The sequence below is a fragment of the Pempheris klunzingeri genome, chromosome 14 (assembly GCF_042242105.1).
Source record: "Pempheris klunzingeri isolate RE-2024b chromosome 14, fPemKlu1.hap1, whole genome shotgun sequence".
NCBI lineage: Eukaryota > Metazoa > Chordata > Actinopteri > Acropomatiformes > Pempheridae > Pempheris > Pempheris klunzingeri.
The window spans coordinates 23734905-23755020 of NC_092025.1; the positions used below are offsets into that span (position 1 = coordinate 23734905).

At 40.2% G+C, this 20116-nt stretch overlaps 1 protein-coding gene across 1 annotated transcript in view; it reads right to left on the reverse strand.

The window, feature by feature from the left end:
* Positions 1-20116, reverse strand: part of tmem132e (transmembrane protein 132E) — a 96620-nt gene that overhangs the window by 35171 nt on the left and 41333 nt on the right. The window contains exons 3-5 of the mRNA XM_070843795.1: positions 18548-18688; positions 10172-10364; positions 2310-2453 (exon numbers count right to left, since the gene is read on the reverse strand). Coding sequence (XP_070699896.1) covers positions 2310-2453; positions 10172-10364; positions 18548-18688 — 478 coding nt within the window. The remainder of the gene's footprint in view (positions 1-2309; positions 2454-10171; positions 10365-18547; positions 18689-20116) is intronic.

Below are 20116 nucleotides of genomic sequence, written 5' to 3' on the forward strand. Positions count from 1 at the left end.
ACTCAATATCACATGGCCCAGCGCCCTGTCTTTAATGGATAATGAAAAATGACAAACGACGTGGTGAAGCCAGACATCCCAATGCAACACCTGTTCTTTTCTACTGAGGGTACAACACAATGCACCACAACCCCGATCACCACGCACACATCTAAACAGGAAACTCATTGATCCGAACTCCACCACGAGTTAGATTCATCCCGTAGTTTGTGCTCCCTCGGGAATTTGAATCTATTTCCTCAGACCAATTTCTATGCAAGACAACAGTGTGAGGCGGCAGCGAACGTTAGGGGTTAGTGCAGCAGTGCAGTGGAAATATATATGTAATAAAAACAGTTACTGACCAGTCACGACCGATATGATAGAAATCTGTGTCTGATTCTGCTTTATGGCTTCATGGACTCAGTCTGTAACATCCACATCAAACATGTCTGACCTTGAGGAGGTGTTAAACCACCCAAAAGGATTTCATTAGTCTGACTTGATATCATTGTTTTACTGTTCAATGAGCAATAGAGTTCTTGACTCGGCCCTGAATCGTATTCTTCAAACATAAGAAATTAGTGTGGTCAGATTTAAAGATTTCTGCTTCTTCTGGGAGACAACTCACGAGCTTGACAAGACAAAATTGATCACGCTGCCAGTCACGTCTGGCCTCTCTCTCTCGTCTGGCTCTTTCCCATTGAGTTGTGTGTATTCACATGCAGCTGCTACTGTATTCAGAGTTTTTCAATAACCGTGCAACCTTTATATGAGACGGAGATAAAGTTAGAGAAATGTGATAAAGGATAAACTGGATTAAGAAAAATAGGCTCCCATTGGGGACAGATTACTAGGTTAAACCCATCTTTTTCCAGGTCAGCAGGTAAAAAGACTGTTTCTAGATGCTCTGATAGGGTGAGGAGACATATATGGAGATGCATTGCTACTGGCAGAATTCATTTGTTCACAAAACACATGTCTGGACAGTTAGTTAATTAGAAAGTGGGTGTAAAGCAGCAGAAACAATGGACAATCCTCTTTTATCATGGTGCCTTTGTGCTACAAATGTTTGTGTCCAACCCCCAGCGAATGTCAAAAACATGGCATGATTAAAAACTTGTTTGCATGTATGGGACAAACCTCTGAGAAATCTTATGCTGCTCCCCGTCCACAAAAAAACAAAATGAAGTACATGATCTCAAATTAAACCTCACTGTAACTACGTTTACTCAGTTAACTTAGTTTCTTTCATAAAAACCATCCCTGGGCACATGAAATGAAATCCATTTTCAGTTCCCTCCATCTGACAACAAAGGCCATGACCCTCATAATGTGGGGCTGGAGCTGTGTAATGCCCTGGGAGAGCACGTTATCGGGTACACCTGTCTGGTACTAGGTGTTCTTTGAGGCGTGGGCTCAACAGGGTGCTTACTGACCAGTGCTGACTTGTTAGTTTCACATTGTTGTTAATTTAATTAATCTGCTTCACTTTTTATAGGATCCCTTTATTCTTGTAACCCATTTTAGTCTTCCTTTGGAAGTTGCTACACAAGGAAAGGCTTTTATTATAGCTTGTATTGGAGGAAGCCTGAGATGAGGAATGCAACAGCCTGTACTGTCTGTTCTGTTGTATATTTGAATATAACGACATACAGTATATGCTGTTTACTTAATCTAATGTCACGTCTCCCCTCAGACCGTCACTTTAAATTTGATCAACGCTGCAGCACTTCACTGTACACCGCCTATACAATTATGCAACCTGCCTATAGTGCAATCTATTATGATCGTAATTGACTGAAGAATACTAACGGCATAATCACAGCCTCTAACGTGCTTCGCAAGTTTGTGATCCCACTTTAATTTATTTAATCAACAAACGAGACTTGATATTGTGCTCTCAGCTTGGATTCCCCGTGAGCCTGAGCGGTGATTGCTCCCTGCATCCTGAGAGACTGGTGTTATATCTGCCTGCAGCCATAGCGCTGAACAAGAGGAAATGATGGGCTCTGCACTAGAGCACATCAGGTGAGTGGCACTCTGTGAAGGTGTGGTGCATCAAAAAAAAAGCACATAATGGAGCTTTTACTGCTCCCTTGTAACCATATTGATTTATATTGAGAGTTTTATGAACTTCCATTGATTTTATCTGAGGCATCAAGCAGGAATCAAATCAAGAACACATATGGAGCGGCCCAAAATGAAGCTTTTATGGTTTCCTGGTGCCGGGCCACTCCCCAATATCAGCGGAGGAGTAAAAGGATTACATTTTCCAAACTGACATCCTCTCCCAGATGCAGAGATTGAGGAAATCATGTTTACTGTACCTTCACAATGTCTTCATTGGAGGACTTGCACTGCACAAAGGCTGAGACATCAGTGACGGCTCCATTCATCTCTATGGAGACCATTTTGACAGGTATGGCCACGGTGCGTCCGGTCAGAATGGCGGTGTTGATAATCTCAGTGTCCTACAGAGAGAAAAGTAGACATGATATTCATGAAACAGCGAGACGTACGGTGTGATCTTCCTTGATATTTCATCAGCATTACTGATGTCCACATTTAAAACCATTACCACCAGGGCTCCTGCCTCCCCCAGGTGATACTCTCTGTTGCAGAACTCATTTTGCTGAGATGTCTTTCATTGGATTTCATCAACTGATATTTTCATTTCAAATACGCTGCTCTTCCAGTAAGCAACTGGAAGTAACTGAAATGGGGATTAAAAAGGACAGAATTCAAAGAAAAGTAATGATGTTAACCTTAATCATTTTAGGAGACACATGTGGCGTAATGGAGTCCTACAAGGTAAATCACAGCATTATGCCTAAATTTCAGGCTTCCATGAAAGACGTGACATTTTTTGAAGAGGTACACAGGATCTGATGCAACTATCCATTGCACTACTTAGAGTTCAGCACATAAGAGGAAATATACCTTGGATGTTAGCAGAGATGGGTTTCATGTCATTAGGGACGGATGCCTCTCATCTTAAATGCATAACCTAAGTGCAGAACCACTCCGGAAAATGAAACCGGACGTGTTGCTGTCACCATGATGTGTAAGAGCAAATTGTTATGTTAATATCAGGAAGTATGACCAAAAATACTTACATTGTTTTTCTCATTCATTTGCAAAATCCTGTTTCAACTGTGTATGCTTAGTGCACCTCCATTACCCTTTTTTTTTTTTGCTTATCACTCCTCTCAGGAGGCTGTATTATTTTAATTTGAATCATTTTGCCATGAGGGTATTTGAGAAAAAAGTATAGTAAAGTATAATTTTAATTGGGCCAAATAAGCAGAGCGTTGAGAAATTCATGGAGAATGTTCATAATAATATATCTCTCTATAATAGCTCTATAACTGCTCCACCATTTTAGGGTTTAGTAATCCATTTGTTCACGAACAACCAATATATGAAGATAATCCTGAAAGTGCATTGAGGAAAAGCCTTGAGCTTCTATTTTTGAGATAATGTGTCTGTTACCAACACTTCAGTTCATAGAGAGAACGTCTATTATATTCATATTATATCCATGAATCCAGTTTGTTAAACACAACGATGAAAACTCTCTGATAAACGAGGCACACATTGTCATCCCATCTGTATTTTAACAGTCAATAAACATCCACACCAGGACTTCAGTTGTCAATTAGTTGTTGCAGATCTCGTTAGCTGCAAGGCGGCATCACATTTTCTAATTTGTGGTGTCGATTAGTCCATGTAAATTTCCTTTAAGCAAAAATAGTTTAAATGTGAATAGTAACTAAGGAGCATGTAGAGCGTGAAGTGTGTGACTGTCTTCGTCCTCTAGTTTTTCCACGTGTTCCCGCTCAACTGCAAGGCCCAGATTTGTTGATTCATAGAGGGAATTCTATACATAGACTTTATCAAGACATCTCACCTCTGTGTCGCCTAAAGCAAGCAACAAAGGTAGTCAGTGCTCCTTAGGCACGGCACTGAACTTTACCTCCGAGAGTCACACAGCGGCACTGAGGTGCAGAGATGCAGAGCGGATCTAAAGACACAATCTGAAACATTTGAACGTGTTTTATTTTGAGGTCAAACACCTCCTTTACAATGGAGACCTGGCTGATACTAGAAATACTACAAAAGAGAGCAAAAAGAAGCAGTGAGCAGCGAGCGAACACATACTGTACCCCAGCAGAAACCCACATGTGAAGCAAAATCTATATGAATGTAATTGGTAATAACGGTGGCAATTACCAGTAGAGTCATTTACCACGGACTTCACAACTGTTTGAAATGCAGCTGGAGTCACAAACGTGTTTCACTTCAGTTTTTCTCCACAGGCTGGAGCAGAAAACATTAAAGCTTTCTTGTGGTATGAGATAGTGGCTAAAAAATACTGTAAGCCATGAATCAGCATAAACATATATATATTATTCTGTTTTCTTTTACTTTCTCTATGTGTTTGTATTTATTATCTTATATAAAATCATCATCATCAAGTGGTTTAGATTCACTGACCAGCTGCTTCTGGTTGTCTGCAGGTCTATTCTCTAAAACAAGTTGCCTCAGCATGTCAGGTTTCCTCTACGCTGCCTGTTTTTAAAAAAACACATGTTTATTCTTTGGTGTTTTACTCAGTATGAGAGCCTTTATTCTTCTTACTGTCCTGATGTTTGTATCATCGTTTTGTCCTTTTGTCTTTTCAACTTTCAACTTATTATTCCAGTTTTGTTTCGTCGCTCCACAGAACACCCAGAAACCTCTGCGGCTTATTTATAAGGTTTCAAGCTTATTGGAGCCGACTTGTCTTGTGCTTCTGGGTCACTAGTGGTGAACGTCTTGGAGGCCCTCAGTGTTTAGTATGCACCTTACTGTAGGAGCTGAAACCTCAGTGCCTGCTGCCACCGAGTCTTGCTGCAGGTCTTTTGCAGTCACTCGAGGGTTTTTTTGGCCGCCTGCCTCCTCAGAAATCTGGTGGCAGCTGTTGATAGCTTCCTCTTGCTGCCACGTCCAGGTAGTGCAGCCAGCGCTTCTTTAGCTGTGAACTTGTGAACTTTGCTTCCAACAGTATCTCTTGGACCGTTCAGTGCATTTGCTATTTTATTTTTAAATATCCTTTTACTTATTTGTGCACGATAATGACCTCCTCTCTTAATGTTTGAGCCAATTCTCTTGACTTGCCCACATTTCTAACACGCAACCAAACATCACTGTGAGCAAACCCACAGCCGGTCGGGGTATTTGATGTTTTCTGTCTCACACCTGATGCACCTAATGACGCCCCTGATTAGTTAGAATAATTTTGTGACTGCAGCAGTCATTAAAAGTGGCATTTAGTGTTGAATTTGAAGAAACCACCTGCAATATTAGTTGTGTTAAGCTATTTAAATTGTTTTTGTTTGCGAATTTTGCCAATATAACTAATTTGCAACGGGGGTTGAATCATTTTGAGTGCAGCTGTATATGTAGGTTCACTCTTAAACCATTATATAAGCAGAAAATAAAAGAAGACACAGTACTTGCGGTGCTCCATTAAGTACAGTGAAGCTGTAGCCCACACATTGTGTCTTACCTGAAAACTCTTGAACTCTATATGAACACATTCCTCATATGTGTGCACATACTTGACCAATAAAGCCGATAATTCCTTGTTTCCGTACAGACAGTGTGCTAAATGCCAGTCACATGACCCAGAATAGTTTTTTGTGTTGTGTTTTGTGAATCTGTGTCTCTTATTTGCAAACTTAAAGCAAAATCTGTGAAATAGATTTCAGTATTTTAGCTAAATTTGTTGGTAAATCGACACAGAGCAGCTGTGTTTTTAGTTTTAGTTTATGCAACATGGCCAATTTATGGAAAGCAAAGCACAGCAGACCTCTGTGGATAATTGACTGGACTCTGGGGCAAAATCCTAATTGAAAGACATCATCCCCAGGCTCTGCTTGTTGTTTTGGCATCTGGTAAGTATTACACTACACAAGATACCTTACAATTACATGTGTGCTGCTTTGGGAGCACTAATTATGCTTACCTGAGTTTAGCTTGGAACAAAAATCAGCCATTGCTACACAGAGGTATCATTTCACTTAATTACTATGCTCTACATGAAAACAGTTTACAGTAACAGAAACCCTGTTTAATGGTAATACAAAAAATGTTGTAATTCCACTATCATTTTAAATTAAATTGGCTTATTTTGGTTACACTGAATGTGTTTTAACACTACATTACAAAGTAAGCAGTTGGCAGCAATTACAGCAGGACATATGGAAGATAGGAGCTGGGCTCAAATTCTTTTTTTCAATTTTCTGTAAACATTGACCATCAATGAAAAGAATAAAGGACTATGATACTATACATTATATTTCTTCTAAATTACTGTATTGGAAAACTATTTGTTTAGATTGTGCGTGTGTGTGTGTGGTGTAATTGTATTCTAAATGCCTTCACTCATTCATAGGATTCATCGGACCAAACTGTGTTTAGAGATCACAGATAGGAATTCGCTCGTGGTTATTGTCATTCTAAATACACTCCATTACCACGGAGCCTTGTTGGAAGCACCCACAGCGTCCTGGTTTAACGAGCACTGAGGCGAGGTGCTGTAGCGTGTGATACTTAAACGCTCAGTTCAACCTCCAACCACTTCCACTGACTTTTGAATAATGTAAACAATACATATTGCCAGATGTGTATCTTCATGTATGCATGTATGAATGCAGTGCGTGACTTCAAGCTGTGGGGTTTGTACAACACAAAACTTCATTCATTATTTAACATCTGGCAGCTACTATGGCACAGAGCAGCTAATGGAGTCGGCACCCTCTGCTCTGCACCATCCTTCCTGTTTTCTTGCCATCTTTAATTCTCCTCTCTCAAAGTAAGAAGAATGTCCTGTGAATGAGGGCTGTGGTGGTTTTTGTGTTAATAGAGGCCTAAACTGTGTAATAAGCCTCAGGGTTGATTTAACCTTTCCATTTTGGAATTGTTTCTCCTTTCACATTGTAAATTCACTGGTAATGCCAACCCACTCTTCCTCCTTCCATCCCTTATCTGCAGCAGGTCAACTGTAGCTGGCACACAATCTGTGCTCTGCCAACCATAAAACTCATAAAAACTTCATTCTCCTTACTGTCGCTTTACCAGCTCCTCTCCTTCCTCGTCTCCCTCCTCCTTCACACATCCCCCAGTCAAAACCCACGGTAGGGGTCCGTCGTAGACCTTGATCTCTGTTGCTTTGTTACACAAAGTGCATTGTTTTTTATTTTGGAGACCATCTCTTAATATCAGCAGTTTCTGAAAGTGCTGATCTGTCCTGCAAGCTGTCAGTGGGTGTGTGGCACTAGCGAAGACGTGCCGGTTGGTTTGCATCCACTGCCGACCATAAAATGACAGTTATTCCACAGCAGCAGCTTCAGAGCCAGCCTTTGGTCGAACAGATCACTGCTCCGAGGCTATTGTATCATCTGACCTGATTGATTTCTGTCTTAAATGCTTTAGTTCCTTGACATGAGCGCAGGTCGGGCTCGTAGACGGCTCTGGAGACACACCGGTTGATTTGATGTCCACACAGTGGCCGTGTTCTCTGTGTTAACTACAGGACATTGTGATGTTGAGCATTAAAACATCACTTCTGTACTTCAATGCCGCATTGAGGTCTTGTGAAAGGCTACGAGATAAGTACCCGCCGCTCGGTCAAATCCAGACTGGAAACTCAGCTTTCATGTCGCCATCACAGCTATTATTACTGCTCCTGCATTTAACAATCCATCATTGTCATCGGGTATTCACATCACACTAAAACAGCCTTGACGGTGTTCAAAGTACGGTGTGCAGGAGAGGTTAAACATAACAGGCTGCAACTGAGGCAAACACACGAGCACTGCTGCCCAGTCAGTGTTCCTTTTCTCCTAATTATTAAGAAAACAAACATATTAATGGTTCTTTATCAACAGTGATGCAATGCTATGAAAAACTGAACTCCAGTGGCTGATTATCAAAAGATAATACAACATCAAAATAAACAGAAATCATACAATTACATACAAGTTAACGATGTATTCACCTTAACCCATAAGAGCCCAGAATATTTTAAATATTCTGGAAATGTCCCTTTACAGCTTTATGCTTGAATTTAAGTCTAGAAGTCCCTCATTTCCATTTCCAAAATGTTGGTCTGCCTGATTAAAACCTGGGACACTACAATTTTAAATAGCTTTTTGCAATTAAAAGGTGAGTTTCAAACAATTTAACATTTCTAATCCTGTCCTAGATTACAGTTAAGCTGTCCTCAACATATTTTATGTAAAAGCTGATACTGTGACATATTTAACATTTCAGATCTTGGACAGTCGGGACAGGATCTCAAAAATAAGTTCAGAAATGTGATCCTTGTGGTCCATTTAGTCTGTTTTATATCCCCCAGAGTTTTACTTAAAGCCCTTTCATGCAAAACTCAGTATGATTATAAATTCTAAACAAAATATCTTCTTCGATTTAAACACTGAAGTAGCTATCTGATTGTACAACCGGCAGCCGTGCCACCACGCACCATCCCATTAAGCCTGTCAACAACCTGCCGTAATGTCAGGTGTCATGGGTGTCACCGTTGTTTAACAGTGGAGGGGGACGTCCACTTCTTGTTTTGATATAATTTACAATCCAATCGGTCACCTGAGCTTAAACCTCATCTCTCATGCAGCCCACAGGTGATCTACCTGCAGGTCTCTCTCATATTTGAAAAGCAATAAATGTGGCCTGATGAGTAAAGACTTCAGGGTCAAAACTCCTCTCTTCTTCATCACACGCCAGCAAGAAGCCCTTTAACTGCACCTTCTGAGAACTCAGAGAGAGAAATGAGGAGGCAAGGTTGAGCTGAGATGCGATCAAATTTGCTTTGGAAGTGAATTGTGACTATTTATATCACTGAGCAATGTCAGCGATAGACGACTAACTAATTGCAAGCACTCCAAGGCAGAAATCTAATTTTGCAACGCAGCTAAACACATCTGGGTACAAGATGCATGTGAACTTTCAAAGGGAGCAGAGATATGAAGTGAACCTTATGTTACAACAGATGTGCTGCACACAAAGTCACGACTGCAGCTCAAGTATATTTCATGGAGCTTTAGGATGAGAACAGATGTAATTATGCAAATATATCTTCTACCCTACAGTAGTAGACAACAGTAAATGTGCTTCTGACCAGATACCTAAAGAGTCTCAGAGCTGCAATGATGAACTTTGCCCACCATAAACACTGCAATGCGCCGTTGTCAGAAAAAAAAACAACACCTTTTTATTCAGCAACTGCTACACATATACTTCTACACGGCACCTTCTTCTATATCATTTACCATGCGCAGTAAATTCTAAAAAGAAATTATCATGTGGGTTTGGACTTTTTTCCACTGGGTTTCACTCGAACAAGTGAGCGAAGCAAAGCCACAAGAGAGGATGTAGGGAGGCAATGCATAGTGAGCGGTACTCAGCACCTCCTGCTTGATTAATTTCCCTTTGTACCCATAATCTGTTTACCACCCTCACTAATTGCCACCTTTCACGAGGCAAGGGGAAGAGCCCCGATTAAAAGAGTAATAGACACTTAAGTGTTCAGAGATTGGTTGAATTTTCTTAACAATCAGCGAGCCATTGCAGAGAGTGTACAACGTTGATTGGATTTATTTTGTACACCTGTCTGCGTCGTGTCTAATCTCTGAGCTCTGTAAGTAATATTTACTTATATACAAGCACAGGCTGTCAGGAATAGAGGAAACAGTTTTATTGTGAACACAAAACTGGCCTTGATGTAGAGAATTCCTGCTATTTCTGCCTCAACACAACAATTAAATGCTTTTTTTCAAAGGCCAGCAACAGGTATGCATTGTGTGCCGGTCAGCCTGGACTAAAAGACATTTTTCAGTCATTGTGTGATTAATGAATGAGTTTTAACCTTCACAGAAATCAACCAGGTATGACATACTTGTGTGTGGCTAACAGTGTGTAGTGAGGAACAAGGCTTGTATGAGATCAGACCTACTGATAGACTCCACAGAAAAAATATGTCATTATGTGTTTTGACAGCTCGTTGATCATTCGTGTAAATGGAAAATGGATCTTAAAAGAAGGCATTGTTACCTCTGGTGTCTTGGCTGATTGGTATGGTGTAATGTGTGTGGTGTAAATGATAACTAAGTTTTCAAGTACTCACCATGGCCAGAGGGATGATGGCCTGAATATCTCGCTGCACTACCGTCAACTCGGTCACAACTTTCTCCGAATCCGGAGGCGGGTTCTGCCCCTTGTAGTCGATGTTCCAGTTGATCCTTCTGGTCACAGAGAGGCTGGTGAAGTTCTCCATCTCGAAATCCAACTGCATCACCTCAACATTTCCCAGTACCTCCCTAGCCAGACCATAAAAACACACAACACAGAGAGTTAAAGGCCAGTTACAGCAACATATTGGTAATAAACACACTATAAGAAGGGATTCAGGCAATGCAGAAGTTTCTGGTGATGAAATTGTTGACGGCATACTTTTTAATTATTAGACATGCTATTTAGTGAGCTGTCAACACACTGCTCTGCAGTCATCTTTAAAGTTAAAAAAAGAAATAATGTATTCACCAAGTCATCAACATGTGAAGCTAAAGGCTTTAGAGCTGAGCAGAAAACTGTCAGATGATATATTTCAGTATTTGTTCTTTAGTCAAAATTATATTCTACATCTGCATATCTGAAGGCATTTCTTAACATAACGTGAAAACACAGACAGCCTGTAATTATACATGCACTTGATCACCCTGAGAAAATAACAAAACAGCTGTGTTATCTTGTGCTGAAATAACAGAAGAGTTGAATGTACTTCTAACGAGGCTGATTGATGAAGATTGATCTCAGCATTATGGCGGAATCAATGAATCGATATCCAATAAACTGCCCAGAGAATATTTCAGGATGAAAGCCTGGATCTAGCTCCTGGCTTCCAGTGGGGTGTGATCAATGCAATGCATTCAGCAAAGCTCAGATAGGTTGTCAGACACATTCAATGATGAAAAGTCCCCGTCATGAGCTTCCATTCAGTCTAAACAGCTCCTCCAGCCTGATTGGCGGATCTCAGACTGACAGAAACAAGGCAGTTAACATGTCTATTGGATCTTAAAGGTCACAATGTGTTGTTTACAGCCTCAAGCTCCATGACTGGATGACTGACTTCCCTTTTCAATTTTTACTGTGCTTTACTCCCATAAATGTCGTTCCTTGAAAGCAAAAGCAAGCGTAATGATATTCAGGTTTGGATGTAAACACAAAAGCTGTAAAGAGACAATCCACCATTACTATTAGTGGTTTTGGCTAATGTGATTCTGTTGTCCAGCCATTATGATAAGTGATTTCGGTTCACACCTTTCTTGATTAAATAAAGTCAAGGTGAAGAAGCTGAGACTCTGCGAAAGCGTATTAAAATATGAATCATTCTCTTATGCAACAATTTAATCCTTTACTTCAGTAATCCCTTTAGAAACTGTTTTTTTTTTTTTTGTCTGGCCACAAAGTCTGAATACCAAATGTTCCTTCAGTGAAATGGGATTTTTAGACACCTTAACGAAAGATTCATCAATGCGCGAAGCAAATATGTCATTTTGCACAGCTGAGTGACGTTACATCCAGTTTGTGTCTCTAATGTTTGTCTGAACACCCTTTTTTTTTTACTCCCCTTGGTGGTCAGCATTTCATTTTCACGCCTTGGACATGACCGTCTTTAACAGGCTCAAATGAAGCAAGATAACCCACCGGATCAACGGATAAACCTGATATGTTCACATAAAGTAAATAACAAATGCTTCTGCTGAAAATGTGATTCCATTAACAAAGTCTCTGCACTGACTGAATCTACAAAATGGCCATTAAAGTCTATTCTTGATCTTAGAAATGGTAATTTGACAAAATAGTTTTCTCTTGTTTGCAGTTGAAAGCCACCAGAAAAAGAGAAGCAAACAGACTTGGTGTTAAGATTATTTTATCATGTTATTGTGTTGGATTATCTGGAAAAGCTGTTCACGCTCGGTGTGAGACGATGAGAACGAAACCACATGGAAAACAGTTACTGTCAACATATTCAATTTGCTTTCTTACAATATCATCTCCTGGCAATGACAGCGTGATAATCAAAGTACATCTATTATTCACGTACTCTGTGATGTTTAATGTATGACAGCATTGTGAGATGTGTGGTAAGTTTTACCTTGTGTTATTCTCTAATCCTTTTCATCGACTACTTGAACAGAATCTCTGTGATTCATCTGATTGATTCATTCAATGTATGTATGAAACTGCTGATTACACTAATAAATATCCTTTTTTTATTCTCATTTAAGATTTATTCAAGGTTTGGGTACATTTAGGGAACTCACAGCAAGGTGAGGGAGGATAAGTGGGTAAGGTAATGGATGGTACTCCTCAGCCACCATCTTTATCTAACCTCAACCAAGTGATTTACAAACCCAAACCTAACAATACTTGGGATGTGGTGTGTGGTTTTGAAGTCCTGTGCCTGCCCAGCAGCCTCCCTTTGTTACCTGCACGGTAAAAGAATGTGTCACCTCCTGGTTTTTTCGGTGAATGTAATCCAGGTATTTGGCAAAGCTAATTATTCACACACAACTGTATTCTATAGGAAACTAGACTAGAGCTAATTATTTAAAGAAAAAAACGGTACATACATGTTTCCACTCCTGTATGTTTTTAAGAGGGACACTAATACTGAAGAGCAGTGACAGTTTTCTAATGGTATGGTGTTTATATGGAGTTATCATGTGCTATGAGTGTCTCTTAATGAAAACAGTGTGCAGGCCTCGTCAATAAACAATCACTGCTCCCCAATCTTGCTGGCCAGATTTCTTCTCCTGTCTTAAAGTCTGAGCGGAGCACTTGTGCAAAGAGATTGCGAATCGGTTCTGCCTCTCACTTTCAAATAACCGTAATTGCAGTGGCTGCAGATTTGCCTCTGACCAATCAATAGCTTTTGGTAGGTAACCTGATTGTTCTGATGGCCTTGCAGCTGAAATATTTGAGCGTTCTCTCTTTTGCTTCTCTCTGCAGTGTAAAGATACCAAAGACTCTGGCTGGGATCTCCGTTTCATATCGCAAACATGCCAGCGATGAAGAAGCGATAGCAGCCCTCCTGTTATGAAAATCCTGCTTGTTGGGCTTGTAATCCTCAGGTTCAACAAGCCTAACATGAAACTGTCTCACTGGTGGCGAAGGGGCAAATTAAATCTCTCTCCACCCGTGACCAGAATCATCCCGCCAAAGGCTCACCTTTAGCAGAGAGTGAAGTGCTCGCCGCCTGTCCTTCACAGAAGCAGAGATCCATCCCACCATTCAGTCTGAGAGCCTTTTTTAATGAAAGCTGGATCAAACTATCTGTGTGAGCCTCCACCCACAAAAGGTTCCTCTTAGGAACATCGTGATGAGATCTCAGCCTATTTGTCTCGATATCACTCACTGAAAACAAACACCCCCATCTGTCTGTGACACACTAAAGCTGTCATCAATATGGCCCAGTGGAGTGACTACATGTACAGTCGCTCAATACAGTGTCGCCTGCAACCACGCTGAGGGGGAAAGAAAAATGATGCTCACAACGCACTGACTAGAAGGGGTTAGAAGTCGTGCTTTTTTTATCAGAGTGAGGAGTAAATTGTAAAAAAAAAAAGAAAAGAAAGTGAAAGCAGCAGACGTAAAGGGGAATAAAAATGACGTTGCTCCTTCACCTTTCATCCATTCATACAGTTACTCCTTCTGACATTTGACCAGGACATTTTGACATGGTTTTTCAGATCTGGCTCAAAATAACAGATTGTAGGAAATATCACATCACTGTCTGTCTGCACATGCCCTTATCGGAGTCCTTATCGATTCTCTGCTTTAGGTTTCTGTCTCTTTACATCATCTTTAAATGCACGGTGACTGGAGAGCTTCACCTTTCTCTTTAGATGTGCATCCTGCCACGTAATGACAGATGACAGACTGTACTAACTAAAGAATAACTAAATCCATGACAGTTTATACTGAGTGCTTTTTCTTTCCACTGCTCCAGTAGCTGCTGTGTTACAGTGTGTCTTATTACTGTACATTTCCTTTATCACGTCTCAACGGGAATATAGGGTGACCTTTGCATCAAAATACTAAATTATGTATATGTTAAGCTAATTAATGTCACTTGAGAGAAAAAATAGAAAAGGAACAGTAAAAGGAAATGCTTCGGTTGGCTCCATGATTAGAGCGAACTATTTATGTCCTCCATGCAATTATTCATGACATCTTTCAGCTCTAATAGCAACAAATAGAAAAAAGCATTGATGTCAGGCAAACAAAAGTCAACATAAAGGTATTTTTAAAAAGTGGTGGGCGGCGAAAACTTAAATGAGTGATTTCATACCCGAGGAGGAGAGCAGAGAAGTAAACAGGGCTCAAGAAAGTCCAGCCTTGTTTCCATTAAGTTAATGATGTAGTGCCTGTATAGCACAAAAAATACATTTTAAAAGTTGTAGCTTGGGGCTTTTTCAGGACTCGGGGGGGATTTCATTCTTTGATCAGAGGTCTGTTTGAACAGATTAACAGGGAGAGTTCACTGGATCAAAGCACTGTAGGGAAGACTTACAACAGCAGAAGAACAGAGATGGTGAACAGAGAGTTCAGAATGGTCCATGTGTTTGAGTCAATAATACGAAGGCGAGTACCTTTACATTTCTTTACATGCCATCAAAGGAGCACATAGGAACATCTGATTCCTACTTAAATGATTCCTTAAATTGAATTTAAGTAGAAATTTAAAGATCTTATTCTGTTTTGTTTTTGCTGAATACTGTGCCTGAATCCATCCTGTATAGACACAGATGGAGATCCTCTCATCTGACTCTAAGATTTCTTTTCAAAAAACAAACCAACAAACAAATATAGTTAAAAACAAGCAGTTCAAACGAAACCTTCTCACATTGAGCCATAGTCTGCTGCACTAACCGCACTGCAAAAGGTTTCCTTTTATTGGCCTATGAAGCTTGCACCTATGTAAATGATTATTGTACACTGTGCAAAAAAAAAAGAATTTCACTTCTGTGAGGAAACAATTTATGTAAACGGCCCTGGAGAACATCTGTCGTGCTAAAAAGACATTTTCTTTTTCATGCAGCTTCAAAATGGGCAAACATCAGTGATGATGGAGCAGCTTTGAAAACACAGTACCTCTCAGTTTCTGTGTTTTCCTGCAGAAGTTTTCGTTAGGACTCAATATTGGTACTTGAAAATGCGCTCTGAGTCTTTTCATTGTTCCATCGCTGGTTCAACACTAATTATTCAGAGCAAAAAGTGAACGGGAGGATCATCTTTATTAAATGATCGGTTGTTGCTGTTGTCCTGACTGCGGCAGTGGTAATGCCGCAGCATTTTCAAGAGCATTACTCATTTGAAAGCCATTGACCGCGATCAATAATGCATCGGTTCATATGGTGTTATCAACGAGCTTCTGTTAGGATGGGACTGCTCCAGATGGAGGACTACAGAGGAATAAATGTGTTGAATAATTCCAGCTCTGACTAAAATGTGATCTGATGGAGAGAAAATAAAAAGATAAGAAGGGAATATTAAAGAGAGGAGAAAAGATGAAGAGATCGACAACATGCCCCGAAGAGAAAACATTGTCACCTCATTTTCTCAGTTTCAGGTAATTTTGAGTAAACAAAAGCAGATGTTCAAACTGAATTGGTGCTCAGATGTATTCACCAATGAGATGCAAAATGATGCTGCGTGTGTGTTTTTCTTTTTGGGGGAGTGTGTGTGTGTGTGTGTGTGTGTGTGTGTGTGTGTGTGTGTGTGTGTGTGTGTGTGAGGAGGGGAGAAGGGGCTTTAAATAGTGAAGCAGTTACTTGTTTGCTGCTCAAATCTTGCACAAAAAGACATATGAATGAAAACAATTATTGAACTTAGAAAACATATTAGAATTCTGCTTATTACTGCATTGAATTTGGTAATTAGGGGAAGAACTGTCTTGAGAATTCATGTATTTTTAGGCTCATTACTGCGAAGTGTCTGAGTTTAAAAGCTGCTGCACGTACTTTTGTACTGCACTGTGAGCTCATCCTCTCAAACAAGAGAGAAAATAGGGGTGGATATGGTTTCTTTATAAAACAAATACGACTATGATCTAAAAGAACGCTGCAGCGAATGAATGGGTGATAACAGAAATGATCAGCAAAGGTCAGTGGACTCACAGCGAACTATTAAAATATATATCAAATATATTTCTGAAGAATTAAAGAAGCGATGGAAAGTATTCACATCTTTGTAGCTACCTTAAATCCTGCTGTGTGTTGGCAAGGAGATATTTATTATTATGAAATATATACAAAACATGACTTTCATGACAATCTAGCAGACATTTCAACCCCTGGACTCGCTGGGCTAAAGGCTTAGGTCCAAACAGATATTAGATATTAAAAATCCATTTGTTCCAACATGCCCACAGGCCACAAGTGCTCATATTTAAACGACAAAATAGTTTATGTATCTGAGCTGCCAAAATGTTCACTAGGATTGACTTATCACTCTGTGAACACGTCTTATAATTTGAACCAGCATCTCATAAAATATAAAGAGCTGCTTTGATTTTAGCCAGCTGATACTATTTCAGGTTAGGAAAAGAAATTACCTTCATGGTACCCTTGTGATTTTTCTGATGAAGTCAGTTTCCGCAACAACAAAGAGCATGAAATGTTTTTGCCAGTGGCACAAAATAGAGTACATCACAAATCAGAAATGACTGAGGTAATATTTTGTCGGATTTATTACTTAAACCCTCTTGAAACTTCATGCAGACTCCCGAACCAACCTAAAATAGTGGTGTGTACATATATATATATATGTCCACAAGATGATCTCAGGAGGCGTGGTGCTTTTTATATAGAACAATTTAACTCTCACTTTTCAATCAGTTTGATGGGAAAGAAGCATCAGAACATGAATTCGTCCATGATTCTGCTCTCTGTGACTTCAGATGCCCATTAATTGGCTTTAAGTGGTCACAGAATTGACTTTTTTTTTTGGAATAAAACTGAGCGTGACACTTTGTTTTCTTTATCCAAGCTTGACCCCCTACTGGACATTTCCCACATGGTGACAGGGGGGCAAAAATTACATGACATGGGTCACTACATCTAGGCCGGGGGAGAAAAGCTGCCACCAAGGCGTTAAGTAGTAAACAAGACAGGTAGAGTGGGTTTCTATTTCAGGTAGGGCCACTCTGTCTTCTTCCTCCCCAGCCATAATATTAGCTTCCATAGGGACGCTAATGTTATGACCAGCAGTTGCTAATGTCTCCGAGGCTCGGTGAACCCACCTCACCCCCGGTGCTTCAATTCTTAATGAGCTGAATGAATCACATATTGTGATTTATGCTTGTAAAATTTTAGCTGCTTTCCCTCAGAGGCACAACACACTGCACCCATGTAAAATCCAATGAGCACAATGTGATTGATGGTCAGTGTGTTACTATGCAGGCAGCTGTTTAAAGGATCAGTTCGGCCAAATGAAAAAAAAGAAGGATATTTTAAATCCTGTTTTTATTTACAGGCTATGAGATCTCTGACTCCTCTTCAATACAAAGTTCTGCAGTCTTTGTTCTGGTTTCTCTGGATAACCAACGAACCTTACTGTCAATCGTTTCCACTGGAGTACTTCCTTAAAAGACGTGGTCCCTAAGAAAATTGGAATGAGACTTTTAAAATATAATCTTTCACTGCTGTGATCATTAAAAGTCAAAAATAAAAATCCCACCTCCATCATACCAGGATGGTGGCACATGTGCCAAAATGGGAACTAATGAAACTAAGCAAAGTTGAGTGGAAGAAGAGCGAGGTTAAAGAGGAACTGCCTCTACATATTCATCTCCGAGCCTACATTTAGTGGACAAATTATTCAGGCTGTATTCCTAAAAGCAGGCTAACAAATGCATTAACAGGCTAAAAACCATCCAGACTACTTAGAGTTTGTAAATCACTTAGCAACTCTTCTTTCATTATTACCATAAAGTTGCATTTACCACTGAATCTGACCAGACTGGGTCCATTACAGTCCCGTCAGACAGTACACGCCTGTGATTTGGTGTCTGTACTCTTTTGAGGAGCATGGCATAATTACTGCTCTTAGACAAGATCTCATCTCAAAGGTATTTTAATGCCTGCAGTCAAAGTCGTACCTCATCACTCCACGTAGACTGAATTAACAGCAGATGCAGTGAGACTACTCAGATAACATCACCATTAAATATGTGTTATAAAAGCGGAGGGTGTTTTAGTCAATGCTGGGGCCCAAAGCTGTATTCTTATCTCCTGGAGCTTCTGGGGTAAAGAACTGCCTTTAATCAGAGACGGACCTATGACTGTTATATGCGAGGAATCCTTTTGTCCGTTGTGAAAGAAGATAAATATTGTTGTGTTTGTGTAGCGGTAGGGAGGGGAAGGAATCAACAGCTGCAGCTGCAGTAGTTGGTTAGGGAGATGCAGTGTGTTTAGGCCCGGGGCGGTTGACTTACCCCTGTTTGACTGCTTTGTTCTTGTTCACATCGATGGTGGTGATGGAATGCTTAGCGCCAGACTGGACCTCCCAGTCCACCTTCCACTGGGCGTTCTTTGACTTGGTCTGAAGCAGGTTCACCCCTTTCTTTGCTTTGACCCTGCAGGAAATGGTGAGGGGAAAAAGAATGGGATGAGTCCATTTTATTAGGGGGGGATGATTTATGTGTAAGGTCAGAGGTGAGTGCCCTCTGTGTGCAGTAGTCCTCCTCCTTGTATTGCGTCATGGCAAAAGCAATTCCACAGATGAATCAATAACAGAGAAGAATGAAGATGACAGGGCAATGATACATGAGGCCAGGAAGCTGGGACTACTTCAGGTCAGGTCACAGTTTTCACTAACACTTCTACAAGCCTTTACACTTCACCCACTGAGCACTTATATCATATTATAAACTGAAACACTGAAATCTAGCCTTCGGATTCAGTTCATGTTTATGAAAACGTTTCTACTCACGGCAAAAAAGACGTTCAATGTCGTATAAATAACAGACTAAATAACACTGGAAGACACAATATCATGATACTTTATTGGTTCAGAGGTGAAATCCTCCCTCGGTAACCCCCAGCTCCTCAGGGAGAACATACTGTACAGGTAAGGTCAAGGTAAGCTATAGAACAGGAGCTCTGGAGAGATTCACATTTTTTCGCCCAAGGACACGTTTACTGTGAGTGAATATCTCAGCCTTGGACCTGCAAATGTTTTTGTTGCTGCATGTGTGTCTTTACCATTTCTTTATCTAGTTTTTCCATGAATACATTCACACAATTCACATTTAGATGCATAACACTTGACATGATACACTGAAGAAATGAATGCATCATACAAATAAATACAAATCACATCCACATCTGGGGAATAAGCGATGACATGTGATACATGTGTGAGTATCTCCCCAACGCTCCAGACCTAAATAAATACAGATATCCACACACAAGTGCATCAACTAAAGTCCACACACGCACACATGTACATGCACTCGTAAATATACTAGAGTCTGCAGAGATTTTGCATATTCCCATAATGAGCATGCATGTGTGTGTGTGTATACAGCACACACATGTAAATGCATACATCTGCAGTATCTGTACATACTGTATATTGCAAACATTAATATTCTACTGACAAAAACCTAATGTCCCAGCACATGATGCTTAAAGCTCAACACAGCAAATACAAAAACAAATTGGTTCATAAAAAGAGTAAAAAAAAACTGCAGCTGTACAGTAAAGACTAAATAATGAAGAAATGAATATGATGCTATAAGGCTGCTCCTATATGCTGCAAGTACTTTCACATTTCACACAAGAACGGAGAGACTTTGATTATGATTTAGGCTTGATCCTGAAACATGACGAGTTTAATATTCAACAGATGTTAAAGGTGACTGTGAAAATAAGCTGGAGGGGGAGGGACTTCTGGTTCATGACTGCTGAAACTAAACTTGTGGTCCTGTACGATCTGCTTTACTTTGAGTGTTTGATGACGGCGCCGGATTCCACCTCAAACCAAGAGAGGCTTAAAGCAA